Below are 17,142 nucleotides of genomic sequence, written 5' to 3'. Positions count from 1 at the left end.
TATGGACGCATGGATTCGTCTCGAACGGCCATAATAACGGGTCCCTGCAACTATTTGGGACACATGTGTCTCAGCTATCGTTCCTGATTGCCAATACGTGCCCCACAGATGCGATATTTCGCACTAATTTTACTGTGTTTGATTGTACACTACTATTCTCCGATCTGTAATAATGACTAGACCGCGGAATGACTGTTTATCGGAATTCCAGCAGAAACTAGGGTTAGCCGACGATACTTCAAGCATCGCGAAACCGGCCCAGATCTCGCTTACGATCGCACCGGAATCGTCCCGATTTTACGAATCGTCGCGATTTTGCGGATCGTCGAGAGCCAGACAATTTCGAAAGCAGAGAATTCACGGATTAAATAGATCACAAATCCTTCGAAGAAGATATACAGTGGTCCATAAAAGTGTTCGTGCACCTTTTAAAACGCAATAAATTTTTCGAAACTGGACCGAGTGGCTTGAATTTTTTTCAGATGATAGCGGAACTAGTCTACTAGAACCAAAATGTTTTTTTTTAAATTTTGCTATTACTTGGAATGACAAGAAAAATGAAAATAATCGTTTTTTAACTGTTTTATCTGAGCCTATAACGGAAATTTAAAAAATGCCTCTCGTAGATCTCGGTGACTTATATGTATGCATGCTGAAAATTTTATCGAAATCAGTTGACGTTGTTATGACGTTGTTATCACGACTTTGACCAAAAACTGGAGGAAACCTGCAGTTTTTTTAAATCCTTCAACGCCTGTAGCTTGACTCTTGGTTAACCGATTTCGATCAAATTCTTTAAATTTTTGTTTTAGGCTCAGATAAAACAGTTAAAAAAACGAGAGTTTCTAATCTTTTTCGTCATTCCAAGTAATAGCAAAATTTAAAAAGGACATTTTGGTCATGGTCTATGGTATACTAATTGCTCTATCATCTAAAAAAAATTCAAATCACTTAGTCCAGTTTTTAAACAATTATTGTGTTCTAAAAGGTGTACGAACGCTTTTGTGTGTCTTTTATCTTTTAATAATTGTAATAAGTAGAAAACAATGCAGCAATATTCTGAAATTCTTCTAATGCCTTTCCGGTTTTGTATTCGACCTGTTTTGTATTCGATGGGTCACGCGTATGTCCGAATTTTTGAAATCGTTTCGCAGCTTCCAAAAATCGACGCCGAGACCTGGTCCAAGCCGAGTATTAACGTATTGTAGTGGAAAAGCGACGAGAATATCGATGGAAAATCCTCGAGTTGAAAGAGTTGAAATCCGCGAAAGGTTTCGCTCGGCGGCGGGAAGTTAATTCAACAATTTTGGCGGGCAGATGTGAAAAGGGGGAGACAGAAAAGTCGTGGTCGTCGTACGCGCGAAATGCTGTGAAAGGTCCGCGTAGCTGCGACAATACACGGACAGCAGCCAGATGGAAAGTTTGCCGGCCGGGTTTGAATTCGTGTACGTTGTTAGGTTGGAAGTGGAGCAACAGAACGCGAAGTAGAGCAGCTCCCCCGGAAAAATAGTTCTCAAAGAAGAATCTACGCAATACATGACTTTGCTTTAAATTGCACAAAGGTCCCTTTAGCGATATAACATTTGGCGCGGGTGCGAGTTCTCTTCGACGCTGCAATCTGTAACACGGTACGTTTTCTCTTTGAGAAATGGCTACAAAGGGGACGCGCCTGAATAAAATTTTTGGTCGCGCGTACGACAATACGTGCCGTTTCTGCGCCGCTGATTACGCGTGCAGCTGCATAAGAAAAATGCAAATGCCGTGCACATGGAACTCCTTTCACGCCAGCGTCCGAAACCCTCCAATTTTACCACCCGGTGCTGCTCGCGACGATCGCGGGTGCTTTAGGCGGCTCGAACGCTGTCGAACGGTCGCGATATGTCGACAATATTTACCACGACGCGCGAATTAATTCGCGGATTCCATGAGCGGACTGATATATCATAGCGGCGAAAGTCAGATTTCCGAAGATGTTGACTGTATGTCTGAAAATGTAACCTATACATGAGAAAATGTTAAGGAGAAACAAGTGAAATAAATTATACAGTTACTATGAATTAACTTAACTCTACACTATTTTAACAATAAAATTGGTCAGTAATATTATTAATATTATTGTAAATAATACTTTTACATAAATAATACTTTAACGTTTCAGTAAAACGATCACGCACCTTGCTTCTCGCAACGAGGAAAGTGCGCGACTAATGCCACTATGACCCTAACCCACTTACATGAAGATAGTTTCATTACTTTTTTACTTGCTTTTTGCTTCCGAAGCTTGAAATGGTTTCTACAGGTGTCCTGATATTTTATCCAAGTTCTACTTAAATTCATCTCTGACCTAGCAGAGAGATACCATTTAACACGTTCCGTAACGAGACGTTCTTGCTCAACTTTTCACTCGGGCCATTTGACGTTTTGACTAAAAATTGATATATTGTATTTAATTATTAACCCTTAGAGCTCCGCGCGTTTCTCGAGTACTGTCTACCAGCAACTCCGGCACATTTTTGGAGCGGAGCGTCTGAGATAAAGGAAGTCTTATTTTGAGCGGAAAAGATTACACGTCCTTGCGAATGCATTTGATTATTTATTTTATAAATATACATTTTCTTATTGTAAATAAAAGATAAATTTTTAATTTTGTAATTCACCATGGTGTGATATCTTTGGTAACAATTTCCCATGTGCATTCTGGGTTTACTTGGACAAGTGTCACAGTATTCACTTTGCCAAATAGAGTTACCAGATATTTCTTTCAAGTTTAGAACATTTTCTGCGTAATTGTTGGTTTCCTTTATAATTTCATTTACCAATTCGTCCGTGAAAAATAATGTAAAATATTGTATCGGCTGTTCAATGTTTGTAGGAACTTGTGGTCCAATGACCTGTGGCAATACACTAAAAGGTATTCTATCTGGAATATGTAATTCTGCCGTAACATCACGCCCTTCATCTAAGTCTTGTAACGAATCTTCGCTTTCGCTTTCAATAATTCTCATTCTTCGTCTCTTTGGTAGTATAATTTCGCTACTACTTCTCGAAGTGTCAGAATCATAACCAACATTGTCTTCCACAATGTCTTTTAACTCTTCAAAATCAAATACGTCTTCGGTATCACTCGGCTCTAAATTCTCATTATAATATTTATTTTTCTCCATGTTGCTAACCACAGAAAAGGTCAAAAAATGGTTTAATCGTAATGGTACAGACTTAGCACGTTTTAACTACAGATAACAATTGCTAACGCCGACGATAACGTATGCTAAACACATTTGGCTCCGTAGCGTAGCCTTCGGAGTTACGGAATAAATGATAAATGTCTCCGTAGCGGAGCCTTCGGATGTAATGTATTTAATTATCTCACCGTTTTGGTGGAAACATATCCATCAGTCTCAAACGTACTATAAAGTACATGTTTTCAGGGCATTAAATAAATCGACAGCAAAATCTCCACCAAAGGATTAAACCCGTTCATAAATAATTAAATAAATAAATAAATAAATAAATATAAATTGCCATCTGCAGCGCCGGTGGTCTTTGAAGTTTTTTAGAGAAATTGCTTTTCATCGCATTGCGTCACGGCATACGGGCAAATGGTAACAATTTTTCGAAACAGGTACCGGCGCCAGAGAACTTCAAAAATACCGCTATGCGACTGATGGAAGTGCCCCGGAAAGAATGCGCGCGATCGAAAACGTTGCGCGATGCGGGTGCACCGAGAACATATTTCCGTTCTGACAAAGTCCCGCCGCATAGCGATCTCGGCCGCTGTTCCGTAACGCTTGTTAACGATAATTTTATATAGCATTTGCCAACAAGATTTCACAATTTCTGCAAAATCCTGAATGGGACTAATTCCAATTCTAATTGCAACGAGACGCGTTTCGTTATTGAATTCGTCGAAAGAACGAACACGCCTGGATCGGACGGGGCAGTTTTGAAATCCGGCGATCCGATTGAATAGTGCGAACGGTGGGATACGACGACGCGGCGTAATTTGGTCGAATTCATCGGTCGGACGCGTAATCAGGTGCGAAGGAAAAAGTCGTCGAAAGTTCCACGTTATGGAGATTCGGTTGTATCGCGACGTAACTCCTACCCGAAGCCCGAAGGTAACCGTGGCGCACTGCGCCATAACCAAAATGGACTCGCAGTTGTATAAATCTTATTACAAGGTAATCTCGTTTGAAAGCGTTGGAGTACTTTCGTGCTTGTATCCGAAGGATTGTAGATCTTATACGATGCATTTTCAACGAAGAAACAAGTTACGAAGTTTCCCGGTTAAGTTCATGGTGCTGCGAAGGGTGCTGCACCCTCGTTTCTCCGCATTTCGCTTCGAGAACTCTCGGCTCTTCTATGCCCGTCCGTCCCTGCTCTCTGCCGATTCCTTTTCCTTCGCAAAATGCTTCGTCCGGAGTGTTCCGGCTTGTCATTGGTAGGCGTAAGCAACAAACATTTCCATTGGTTCCCCGGCTTGCTTGTCGCGAGACTATGTTACGACCGCGACCAGATGTGAAAAGAATCAAGCGACGGGGAAAACGAACGATTATGCAATTTTCCATCGTTTAAACCACCGGAGTTTAACGTTCTCGCGGAGTTTAATCGATGCGTACATTTCAAACAGTTCCATGATCATTAAAATGATGAAAGGCCTAATAGGAGAGCGCCTCCGTACGAAGGAGGACGTAATTGTGGATGGAAAGTTTAAAAGCATTCTCGGTGCCTTTGGTGATTAGAGAGCGCAGTGGGCGCGGTTACTTAGCTAGTTAACTCGCTCGTAACTGCAGCAACCTGGATCGAAGGTACGATTCGCAGACACGATTGCCACCCTTTCTGCCGGTCTGCTGCTTCTCGTTAAATACAACAGATTTCCTGTAACGTTTGTACCGCTGTCGATACCGCCGTTCAATCGCGAACACGTGAAAAGATGAACCTATACCGCGAGACTTCCATGAGATAATCCATCGATGCTTTACGATACTTCGTTCTTTTGTTGTTGTCGTTGTTATTCATTATTAACGAGATATACAAGCCCTTTATGGTACAGATTTGATACACATTGATCGATGTAAAATTGGAGATGCTTTATACAGGGTGGTCCACTTAAATAAGGCCACCTAAATATCTCCTCTAATTGCGGGGGTACAAAAAATATTGTTCATGCTATTTCAATGGTTTGGAAAACCATTGTATTACAACAAAAAATTTTAGAAGTTAATTTTTTTCAAAGTTTTCAAGGTTATCGATGTTCTTTTTGCGTATAATTGTGTAGTTTTTTTTATTGCATCGTGTAACTGATGTAAAAATATGTTTAATTATGTACATTATACGACTTTATTAGATTACCTTAGAAAATAAATTTTTGTTGTAATACGATGGTTTTTCCAAATCACTGAAATAGCATAAACAATTTTTTTTGTACCCCGAAATTAGAAGAGATATTTAGGTGAACTAGTGTATTGTTTGACGAACAAATGGGGTCGAAGGGGAATTTTTTCTGATTCTTTTCGGCTTTCAATTCGTAGAGTTAACACATTTTTCAAAAAGTGTAACTGTATCGTCCAAGACGACCCATTTTAAAGAATAATGTTTTATACTTGCTCTATCATTAATTTCAAGGCGTAAGCATAATTTACTAAATATGACACAGCTATACGAGTATAATAAGTATTTATTTAACTTTTATTTTATATAATTAAACGGCGCCTGTTATTTTGTTACAAATTTATAGATCAGACAATCATTTCAACACGGAGGGCGTTTAAACTACAGACTAAAAATTTTGGATGACGTTTTATTGGTTTTCTAAACTATTTAAGTTGATATTGATATGAAAAGTGTATTTATATTTTGCATAAAAATCATTATAATCTTACAAAAATTATATCGTGTTCGGTCTTATTTTAATCAGAAAAAGCTCACAATTGCATTGGCAAATCCGAAAAAATAATGCTCGCAAATCTAACGTGAGCACTCTCGGTCGAGCACGCTGCTAGCACGATCCGTGCCTGGCACGTAGATGTGTATCGACCTTAAACGTGCGAAAAAAATCGACGGTCGCGGGCAAAGCAACATGTCCGTCCAATGAAACGTCAGGAACTACCGGCGAATTTCGGCAAACTCGACCGTTCGGATTAAAAGAACCATGAAATAAATTTCGGGGTTGAAACGTGTGTCTCGGGCTTACGGGGAAGGCTTTCACCGAACTCGGGGAGTCGTCGCGGCACCGCGACACTCGATGAAGAAGCTTCTAATCAAACCTGCGAGCCGACGAAACTTTCGCGGAGCCGCTCTCTCTCTCCCACGAGAAACTTGGAAAAGTGCATGTCCGGCCGATTTCCAGCAAGTTCCCGCGAAACATTCCCACGCACGCTGGTGAACGGCTCGGACGTGTCGGTGTTCCGCCTACCATGAAATCGAAGCTGACATTTTCGAAATTGTTCGTCGCGATGACAATGGCAAGTATTCACCGAGCAATTTTTCCCAAAATCGGTTCGGCATCGTACCGATGCTCCTCGCGCGCGAACGATATTGAAATAATGCAGTTAACCGGTGTCGACGAACCCAGTTAGGTTAGCCCCGATCGCGTTACCACGTTACACGATTAAAGGGGAGTATAAACGCCGCGCGAAATTAATGCTTTTTATCGGCTAGCCGATAGTTCTCCCAAAGTTCGACCCATAAAACGTTAATTACATGGACTCGGAAGACTAGGAAGCGCGCCGCGGACAATAAGGCGAGTAGGTTAAACGAGCCGATCGATTTAGCCTTTGCCGCTTCGTCCGTCAGCCGTTTAAAGTCCCGGGACATCGATCAATATTTTATACAAACTGTTCTTTCCTACGCGGCTAATACGATCGTTCTTATCGACGACGCGACGAAGATCGTAAGGGATCCCCGTCGACGAGATCGTTCAACAAATTCTCACGAGCAACATAGCTGTATGTGCGCGATGTTTCGAAATGGAATTAAGTTTAATGAAGTCGCTGGTTGCCTTTACGTACACTTTAATAATATTACAGCTATGGTCTTATCTGCGTTCTCAGAGTTCTATACGTTCTAGGAGTTCTGGTGGTTCTAACGATTCTGTGTAACGTTCTAGGTGCCTTTTCGCTTGTCGCCTCGGTTCTTTTGTTGATTGGTGTATGGTGGGTTTTGGTGGAGGAAATGAAGCGTTTTTGATTGGAGATGGGTGTGTCGGAAGGAACTTGAGGAGTGGGAAACTGTTCGAAAGTTCGGGTTGTAAATTTTTCGTTTTGGGAAATATGGAATTTATGAGTTGTGTCGTCGGGTCGAAGGGTATTTTCGTTTGGGTGCATTTTTTAGTGTCGCGGGTAAATCGCTTAATTGCTCAAGGGATGGCCAGGGACGTTTGACCTTCGGTGTTGCCGTCGCAACAATAGCATTCAGCGTTGCAATTTCACTTTCATCGATCAAGGAACCATAAGGATTACGATGGAGACGACAAGCGAGGACAAAGCGAACCAATCCGCCAGCAAACCGGCCCCTTTGATTAACCTGGAAAAGAAGGAGAGCTCCGTGAATCCGTACAATCCGTACGAGCAGCCGGTCCCGGAGAGAATGAACACGAAATGTTCGGTTGCGGGGTCGGATGACAATGAGATCAGCGCTGTTAACAGCCTGCCGCAACTCGACTGCGGCGCGTTCCCGAAATCGTACATGGACACGTGTTCCTGCTGCCCCCGGGAGATGGACTTTGACAACAACTACCACTGCACAAACAGCAGTTACAGGAGCGTGGTCGTCAAAGACGGCGATTGCTGCAAAGCACACTGGCTGAGACGAGAGGGTTACGAGAAAATTAAGGCGACCGTCAACAAGGCTGTCAAGGTACCTTTATCCTGCGGACATCTGGCATTCTCCGAAGGAATCGCTTCCGTCCCCTTCCGTCTCCTCCCCGTAATTTTCGTTCCATTTGATTTTATCGCCTGTTCCCAGAGACACAAAATATTTCTGATACGGGGCGAGCTGCCGAAACTGAAGGAAGCTCTGGAGAGGCGAGGCTGGGTTCAGAAATACGAAGCCACAAAAACAAGAAACCTGCCTTACGGTTAGCTTTCCCGCCGGCCCTCTTGATTAAACTTTTTTCGCGGCCCCGCGTTTCCCGCTGCCCGTTTCTTTAATTAAACATTAACCGCGTAAACGCCGGAACGACGGCACACCGTCGGATAAAACGAAGCATTCGGGCCGTCTCGCTCAGTCGTGAACTATCGCGATATTGCAAAAAAATCTGGCTCGACGTTTTAGGTAGCGTGGCCAGCCTGGAAGCGAGATCATTGGGCGATCTGACCACCGCGGATGGAACGTTAAACGAGAAAGCGGTGATCTTCGCTTTATTACGTCACAAATCGCCGGACTTTATATGGGACTGCCGGAACGACTTCGTCGACTGGCACCGGAGCCTCGGCAGTAACACCCTGCTCAACAGATATCAGAAACCATCCGTTTACACATCCAAGGTTAACGCTGTTCAAGCTCTATCTCTTCGTAATCGTTGGAAATCGCGTTCTCCGAGACTCTTTGCCGTTCCATTTTTCGAGCGACTTGCAAGGAATGGTGGCCAGGTGCAACTCTGGCTTATCGATCAGCCTTCGCACAATGCTAGAGCTTCAAATATTGAAGCATCCCCCTTTTGGCGCGCAGACGGTTCATAGTTTTTGAGATATCCAACGTCGAAGTTTCTCTTTTCATTTCCTGGAGATGTCTGAACATTTCTCATGTACATTTATTTAAGCAGGTGCAGACGGTTTATAGTTTCTGAGATATTCAACGTCGAAGTTTTTCTTTTTTTCTGGAGATGTCTGTGCATTTCTCATGCACATTTATTTGAGCTATCTCATTCATTTTTATTCTAGAGATATGTTTGATACGCGTGTCTATTATCCAGACGATCGGCCTTATTTTACGAATCGGGAGGAATTTCCGAGAGAGATGAACAAAGAAATTTATACCGAAACTAACTGCAAAAGACGAGCTTGTATTCGATGTACGTGGAGCTTTCAATTTTTGTGTTTCGCACATTTTTACGACATTTTTACTGCTCCGTGTACTTCTTATCATTAAAGTATAAGTAGCTGCAGTATTTCTAAAAAAAAAAAATCAGTAATTTATTCATTTATTTGCTAACTTCGTTACTTTCAATTGTGGCAACTTTTTATATTTCTAAGAAGCTATTAAACCGCCTGTCCCTGAAAGGAGATACTTGAAGCGCAACCATTGCGCAAAGTATGATAAAAAAAATCAGAGTTACACCAGGGAACCTTTTCTTGTTATAACTACATATATCCGATTCTATTCGAAGTCTTCGCGACGAGACCGACCGGATGTTGTACGTACAGCGGCTCCAGAAAGTCTCCGGTCGGCACAACACGTCGCCGTTCGCGATTGTCAATTATTGCCACGCGAGTTGAAAACTTTTCTAACGGCGGGCTGGGAGACTTTTCCGAGCCGATGTGTACGGCGAGCGGTTGGAGGACGCGTGATCGGTAAAAGTGCGATAACACGACCATAGTTAGGAATGGCTCGCGTGCTGGAAGAGGCGCACTGGCTGTACGAGAGAGACGTGTCGAGCGTGCTGTTCCCTCGGAGCTACAACCTGAGCAGAGAGCCGAAACTCTTTCTCGAGGACTTTCGAGTGACCGCGGCCGCCGGCCTGTTGAAGTGGTTCGTCCAAAGAATGCAAGACGAACGGGAGCTAGCGGCCGAGCACGGGCAACGTACGATTCCGATGAGTCGGTTGGAATGCGCCATAAAACGCTGCGAGGAATTTATCGCTTGCGCGAACCACCAAAACATAGATGAAGACTTTGTCGCGGAGCTTTCCGAGGATGACTGGAATTCCTTTTTGGACGATTACACGACTGCCGTTCACGACGGCGGCGGAATCGAGTACACGTCCGAGAAGAGCCGACACCATTTACAAGTAGATCTCGCTCGCGCTCGTTTCTTCTCTCTTCGCTTGACGATGCGTCTTTTTATCCATCGAGTCGCGTTCCATCGGTCGCATTCTCCTTCGTTCCATCGTTACTCGCTAACACCGGAACTACCAAGTCAAGATGACTGGCTTCTGATTCTTTCTTTTACAGTAGCCGACATTTTAAAAATTGCTCGAGGAGAAATTTGTAGGTAAACTTTTTTTATTGAAGTATATGTTATAGAGTAGAAAACAATGTACAGTAATTTCTGCCAGAAATGTTTTTAGTCGGAATCGAAGCATGCAGATCTGAGAATATTAAGGCGGGTCGAACGAAACTACCTGGAAAAACTACATTGTAAAACAATTTGATTGACATATTGGTGAGATTCTTCCAATTAAAATGAGACCACACACGATGTACATATATACTTTTGTCTATATTTGTGGCTGATCTTATTTTGAATGTAATCAGAAGTATTTGTCCAAACTATATCATGTTTGGTCTCATTTCAATCCGAAAACTATCAGAAATATGTTAAAAAAGAATTCAGTTTTAACATGTTAAAATTAAAAACAGTTATGTCATTGTATTACGAGACGTCTTCCGGGAATTCGAGTCAAGGGAGCCGCGGCGCGTGCCGCAGCACACGTGTTCACCGAATCCGTCGAACCTTAGGATCGGCGTAGCGAGAAAGTCGATACAGTAATGTCTCTCTAATTGACACTAAGATTGCCCACAGAAATGGACAATTTAGGAAGAGGAGATACGAGGCTCATTTTTATAGTTACGAATTGTGAACAATTATAAAAACGAGCCGCGAGGTTCGAATAATCGTATCTCCTCTTCCCAAATCGTCCATTTTTGTGGACAATTTGAGCGTCGGTTAGGGAGACATTACTGTAAATTACAGGGCCGTGGCAATATCACAGCGCGAATCCGAGAATACTGAAGTTCGGCGAATCCCGGAGAAATTACTGTACCGCGTTTAGGGCTCGATAGTTCTGGTGTTAACGAGTAACCAAGAAATCGCGTTCACCCTCCACACGAGTCGGCGATCTTCCCCAGAGATACTACGACGTGGCGAGGTCGACTCTAGCGAAACTGAAGGAAGTGGATCCGCAGTACGAACTGAACGGGATGAGGAACATGTGGATCCTGAAGCCGAGCGAGCTTTGTTGCGGCACCGGGATAAGCATATCCCACAATTTCAAAGATATATTCCGCAAGGTAAAATCCAGACCGAAGGATTACTTCATCGTGCAGAAATACATTGGTAAGGTAGTTCTCTGTTTGAACGGTCATATTTGCGGAATCTCCGGTCTTTCCATTCGACTTATTTCCACTTCAGAGCGTCCGCTGTTGATTCACGACACGAAGTTCGACATAAGACAGTGGTACTTGGTCACCAGCACTTTTCCTCTCACCATATGGCTGTTCAAGTGAGTTTCATAGAGCGGAATTATCGAAAGAATCACAGAGTTCGTTTTACGATCAAATCCGTTCTTCGAACGTTACTCGAGGGAGTGGAGGAGATTACTGGTGAGGTGACCAATTGCTGTGCCTATATTTATCGAACGAGACGCGTTTGATTTCTTCAATTTCAAAACGAATAACATAAAAGAACAGAGGAAATCGAATGAGTCTTATTAATGTAAGTACAAAGTTAATTATGCTCGAAAACAAACAAAATTATATATTTCGAATAAGACATATTCAGTTTTTTTTATTCGAAAACAAACGAGATAAAAGAATAAAAAAATTGTATATTTCTTATTCGATAAATCGGAATCGAATAAATAATTAACTTAATGTGCTCGAAAACAAATAAAATTATTTATTTCGAATAAGACATATTCCGTTTTTTCTATTAGAAAACAAACGAAATAAAAGAATAAAACGATTGTATATTTCTTACTCGATAAATCGGAATCGAATAAGTAATTAACTTAATATTTATCGAATAAGAAACATATAATCTTTTTATTCTTGTTATTTCGCTTGTTTTCGAATAGAAAAAATTGAATACGTCTTATTGAATATATCTTATAAAGTAAATTATTTGTTTGTTTTTGATAAGAAATGTAACATTTCTTATTCGATAAATATTAAGTTAATTATGCTCGGAAACGAATAAATTAAAATAATAAATAAATAAAAACGAAACTTTATATTTACTATAATAAACTTTAGATTATAGAAATATTAAATTTTTTATCGGAAAATAAGGAAACTAAGAGGATAAAAAGGATTGAATATTTCTTATTCAATAAATATAAAGTTAATTGTGCCCGAAAACGAACCAAGGCACAGCGATTGGTTACTCCGCAGTGACCGGCTCCACTACCCTAATACATACCTCTAATATTTCTACAAGTTGCCCGCGAGCTGCAAACGCGATAGATAAGAAGAAGCGCGTGCGCGGACGATCTTCGCAAAGTGATTCTTCGAGAATCGATCGGCGGAGAGAAAACGGTCCCGAATTTTTCGGGAAAACTATTTCCACCGCGCGACGAAGATTCGGCCGGGGAGATTTCATCAAAGAATTTCTCTTGATCCTATTTCATCCTTTTCCATCAGGGAGGGACTGCTTCGGTTCAGCTCGAAGCCCTACACTTTCTCGACTTATCACGAAGCGATTCATATCTGCAATACCGCCATTCAAGAGAAGTACGACGAGGAGAGGCGGCGAAGGAGGAAACGCGGATATTCGGAGGAAGTCGTAAAATCGGTTCGCGATCAAGGATGGGACTGCGAGAAGCTGAACGAATATTTAAAGTAATCTCTCTCTCTCTCTGCGCCCCCGGTCTATCCTCGACCACGGTTCTATGGAGAAGTTTCGGTTATCCGTTCGTTACACTCGATAGCCCGTGGGGATGAATCTCGAGATTGATAGGTCCGGTACGCAAATATGCTCAGGACCCGTGTACTTCCTTGTCGGTCCGCGTCCGCGTTCGCCAACACCACCCCCGCTTCTGTACTTTCAGCGTCGATCACGCCCTCTCGCCGATTTAGGGCCGGATTTCATCTAGCGCAAATGGAAAAGCGTAACCGTTTGGTCGCGCGGAAAATTCTGCGGAAAATTAGACGCGGCGTCGTCTTGACAAACTGTTCCGCAATTAAACAAACAAGCTTTCGCGAGAAAGAAACGTTCCGTTCGTATCGTGTCGTTCGAACCGGTCCCCGTGAGAGTCGCAAACCTGCCGGAAGACCCGATAGTTCTCGTTATACGCTTTGACCGTGTAATCTCAGCGATTGCAGCGTTTATCGTCCGGAACGATAAAAAAGGCGTTCGCGTTCGTTAGGCAAATAGGTCTGGACGGCGAGCCGTACTACGACAGGATCTACCCGAAGATGGCCGAGGCCATAGTTCTAACGATGCTGGCATCCCAGGAGCACATGGACAGAAGGCGATGCAGCTTCGAACTGTACGGGGCAGATTTCGTGGTGATGGAGGACCTTTCCGTCTGGCTGATCGAGATCAACACGAATCCCAGGATGCACCCGCCCAGCTCGAGAATTACCAAGCGCCTCTATTCCAGTGTCCTCCATAGCTTGGTTAAAGGTTAGCAAACTACGGACCGTGGGGACTCCGAATCACAAACAGAAGGAAGTTATCAGGAACCGCGACTGCGGGAGAGAAAGTTTTCGGGGGGAGTGGAAATCGGGGGGCAAGACAACGAATAGCACACGGTCAGCCCTCTCTCTCTCGCGCGCGTTTTCTGCCAGCTGTCTCTGTCTCCGATGTTTCTCCATCGGAATATTCGAACGAGCTTTTGAGAATCCGCTATATAGTATCGACTGCCGTCGCGTCCCGGGGCCTCTGATTAAACAAGTTTGCCCGGTCCAGGATAGGAATACGAATCGAGCGGACAACCTTCGACTCTCTTTCGGCCGAGACACTCCCACCGAAATAGCTTTAATTTTCTCTGATCGAATCTAGGTCGGACGAGAAGCCTCCGAGTCTTCTTTCCCGACCCCGGACGACCTCGTGTTCCTGACCGACAACAAATCCTCCCTTTTACATCCGCCGCGTTTGTCGTCCGATTCGCCGAATTACCGCGGCTTTATCCAGCTTCGGCTGCACGCGATTTGCTCCAGACACAAAATTACATATTTCATTCGGAAGCCGGGGAGAAATTGGGAGAACCACGGGCAAACCGATATTCGGTCGGAAGCTGATGTTTAATTTGTTTCAGTGATAATGGACGTGCCTGTGAACGCGACGGCCGACACGGGCGGCTTCAGCCTCGTGTACAAGCAGAGCATACCCGACTTTCGACCTTACCTCGGCCCCTGTCTGTTCGTCTTCGGCAAGTCGATAACGTTGCAAGAGCACCCGCGGAAACGGGAGAAAAAGAAGGGCAAGCCGGGCAGCGGCTGGCCGAAACCGCCGCAACAGCAACACCAGCAACAGCACCGTGCATGGACCGCTCCACCTATGATGCCACGCATGAGAGAACCGCAAATAGTTGACTTCATCGACTACTTGAATACCGCCCGTTGCACCGCGGCCAACTGATACGAGCACTCGCATTCGCACTTGTGCAGCCGTGCGGGCGCGCGCGCGAGCATCGCTGCACTCGGCCGACCGTTTCCGGTCGATAGTTGGTAAACTAAAACGCGTGGATTCGGTAAAACTCGGCCGATCTACGCGACGCGACTCTGTTAATTGGCAAACGAGAGAACACCAATGATATCGCTTCGTGGCGTGGGTCTGTTTCGCGCGAAGACGCGAGCGATCGCGTTTAACACCCTGGCACACTTCAAAAATCGTCGTCCTAACAGCACTTCGTGGTCGTACGGTTTCTTCGAGTTGCCAAAATCTGATGGAAACGACGACGCGCTTTCTTCGAATATAAGATTTTGACTGATAGATCTTTGAGTATGATCGACTGCCGGATCATCGCGGTTCGAGCGGACGCTCGGACTTGCAAGGAACACCTGGTAAGTGTCCGCTTCTAATTTCAAATCGTTTTCATACATGTTGTAGCACTCGATATACTAAGCGACACGTGTTTCTGTTTATACATCGACGGTGATTCGGTAGAAAGTGGTGAAGAAAGTTTAGCGCGAGACATTAAAAATTAAGAGGTATCACCCCTTTGTGCCGAATTACCGCCGATATAAAAAACAAAAAACACGCGCCGCTTAGTTTTTCGAGCACCACGACACATGTGAAAACGGATGAGAACGGAGGGGGACGCTTACCCGGTGCTCCTTGTTAATCCCAAGCAATTAGAAGCACAGCTGACTTGCTTTTTTTCCCGCGCGGTCGCAAGCTGGCCGGTGAAGATCGCGTTAGTTTCAACTGCGGTGGCGAGGCAACGGCGAATTTTGTTCCCGAGTTTGTCAGGGTTCGAGAACGTTGGTTGCTCGCTCGTATTTCACCGGTTTTTGTTGGCCGGCACCAGCACGCTTTGCCTTTCCCCGGAAAAGTCGGCTGCACCGCGGTGTGTAATTAATGGCCGCGAGATAGACGAAGTAATTAACGTTGTCATTAGGCGGTCGTCGTCGCTGCGTCGACGTTTCTTTCGGCAAGCTCCTGGCGGAAACGGCGGGCCGACTGAATGCGCTCGCGGGAGAGTCGATCAAGGGAACTCCTACTCGCTCTTGCCGCTCGCGCGCGAAACTCTTTCGCGCGGGCAGTTAGCACGACTCGTGCTGCTCGCGTCGACAGGCGTGGGTGCTTCGTTGAGTGGGGCAGGTCAGAGAGACCGCGGCCGCGAAATAGCGCGATCGAAGGAGGGGGCGAGAAAAAGAAAAGAGTAACGGCGGCGTGACGGCCTCGTGACACGGATCAGAAACGAAGTCGGAAAGATAAAGACAATCGTTTTATTGATATGTACATACAATAAATTTATTTACAAATAATACAATAAATTTAGACGTCGTAAGTTATTCGTTCTTGATGATATATCTTAACAAAATACTACGCTCTTACCGATTATTGTGCCGTGCTGATATTCGAAAACTGTTTTGGTCACGGAAATTCAATGTAAATGTAGGTAATATTCGGTTTTACCCTGCACAAATATTTACCCAAAAATGAACGCGACCGTTCGAAACCGCGCTTGCAACGTCGTGTCGGGTAAGTACGTGTCCCTCCCGTTTTCTCCCTCTCTGTTTTCTTCTCTTCTTCTGCTCGGGGGCTGCTCCCTTGTTCTTCTTATAGAAATATTACGTTAACTATCGCTAAAATTATAAAACCGATCGGCCACGCCCTGACGTGCGACGAGCTTCCATCCCCGTGATGCATCGCGGCCGGATGCTCCTCTGCAACAGAAATTTCCTCATCTCGAATCGGTACATTACCCATCCCCGGCTGTGCCGAGAGCAACGAGGCCACGCCCACTCCGTGGAGGGCCACGCCTACTTTAAGCGAACACGGTGATACGGATAGCCTTCTATCAGGATTTTGATCAGATTCAAAGGGCTCCCGATTCTTCCGCGTCGCTCTAAATTAAGGGCGCGGAATGCTCCGCGGAACCGCGCCTGTTCCACGGTGATCACGCCCACTTCGCGCGGAGGATATAAGACAGTCTGATCTTGTGCCAGGATTTGGATAAGATTTAGGGTGGCTCCGGTTGCTCTTTAGATTGCTCTAGACCAGCTGCGTGTACCGTTGCCTTATGGGGCACTTTGGATACCCGAAGAACAACGTAACCATGCCCACTCGATGTCCAGGCCACGCCCAGTTCGCACAGGCCAGAGCAAGGAGTTTCGCCGGCTAAAAAGGTTCGCGGGTTTGAAAAAAATTAGTCCGTGTTTCGAGGGGCCGGCTCTTGAAAAGCGTCGGTCGCTAGTTCGCTGGGTCGAAAATCGACGCGGCCCCGGATCGATCTGGCCTCGTCCCGCGCGTATCAATTCCCTGAAAGCCACGAGTTTGACACGGTTTACCACTTTCAATAGCTCGGGCGACATCGGTCGAGCAAACGGTAAAACCCGCGCGTAACTTAACGATCGCGCCAGTCACGACGTAAACGCGAGCACTCGACCCTTTAGAATTCATTCGACATCGGTAAATGAAGAGCTTCCGGCCGCGTTGCTCGCGCGCACACGCTCCCGTACGCCGCGCTTCTACCCGCCGCGGTGTCTCGTTATCAAAAATCGAGGAGCGCCGAGCGGCGGCTATCGCGACGATCGGCTAATTGTTTCGCGGTGAATTATCGCGGCCCGGCCGAAAGAGCGTTGTTATCGC

General features: G+C 44.8%; 2 protein-coding genes across 2 annotated transcripts in view; one reads left to right on the top strand and one right to left on the bottom strand.

The window, feature by feature from the left end:
- The first annotated feature begins 6,049 nt into the window (after positions 1 to 6,049).
- On the top strand, positions 6,050 to 14,995 carry LOC117217510 (tubulin glycylase 3A). Its single transcript, XM_033465154.2, has 10 exons — positions 6,050 to 6,464; positions 7,445 to 7,857; positions 7,966 to 8,077; positions 8,275 to 8,486; positions 9,539 to 9,949; positions 11,010 to 11,217; positions 11,293 to 11,383; positions 12,522 to 12,719; positions 13,247 to 13,506; positions 14,141 to 14,995. Exons 2-10 carry the CDS (start codon positions 7,462 to 7,464, stop codon positions 14,461 to 14,463), a joined length of 2,211 nt encoding a protein of 736 aa, XP_033321045.2. The 5' UTR covers positions 6,050 to 6,464; positions 7,445 to 7,461; the 3' UTR covers positions 14,464 to 14,995.
- Positions 14,996 to 15,762: 767 nt separating this feature from the next.
- Positions 15,763 to 17,142, bottom strand: part of LOC117217513 (zwei Ig domain protein zig-8) — a 41,504-nt gene continuing 40,124 nt past the window's right edge. The window contains exon 6 of the mRNA XM_033465158.2: positions 15,763 to 16,217. Within this exon, the coding sequence (XP_033321049.1) occupies positions 16,111 to 16,217 (107 nt within the window). The 3' untranslated portion in view covers positions 15,763 to 16,110. The remainder of the gene's footprint in view (positions 16,218 to 17,142) is intronic.

Source organism: Megalopta genalis, chromosome 9 (genome assembly GCF_051020955.1).
Source record: "Megalopta genalis isolate 19385.01 chromosome 9, iyMegGena1_principal, whole genome shotgun sequence".
Lineage (NCBI taxonomy): Eukaryota > Metazoa > Arthropoda > Insecta > Hymenoptera > Halictidae > Megalopta > Megalopta genalis.
The sequence above is the reverse complement of the archived record's forward strand: the minus strand, read 5'-3'. Positions and strand labels throughout refer to the sequence as shown.

Coding starts and splice junctions, on each gene's coding strand:
- LOC117217510 (XM_033465154.2), top strand. CDS start 7,462: ATGGAGACGACAAGCGAGGACAAAGCGAACCAATCCGCCAGCAAACCG. Junction 8,487..9,538: donor CATCCGTTTACACATCCAAG/GTTAACGCTGTT, acceptor ACACGACCATAG/TTAGGAATGGCTCGCGTGCT. Junction 12,720..13,246: donor AAGCTGAACGAATATTTAAA/GTAATCTCTCTC, acceptor CGCGTTCGTTAG/GCAAATAGGTCTGGACGGCG.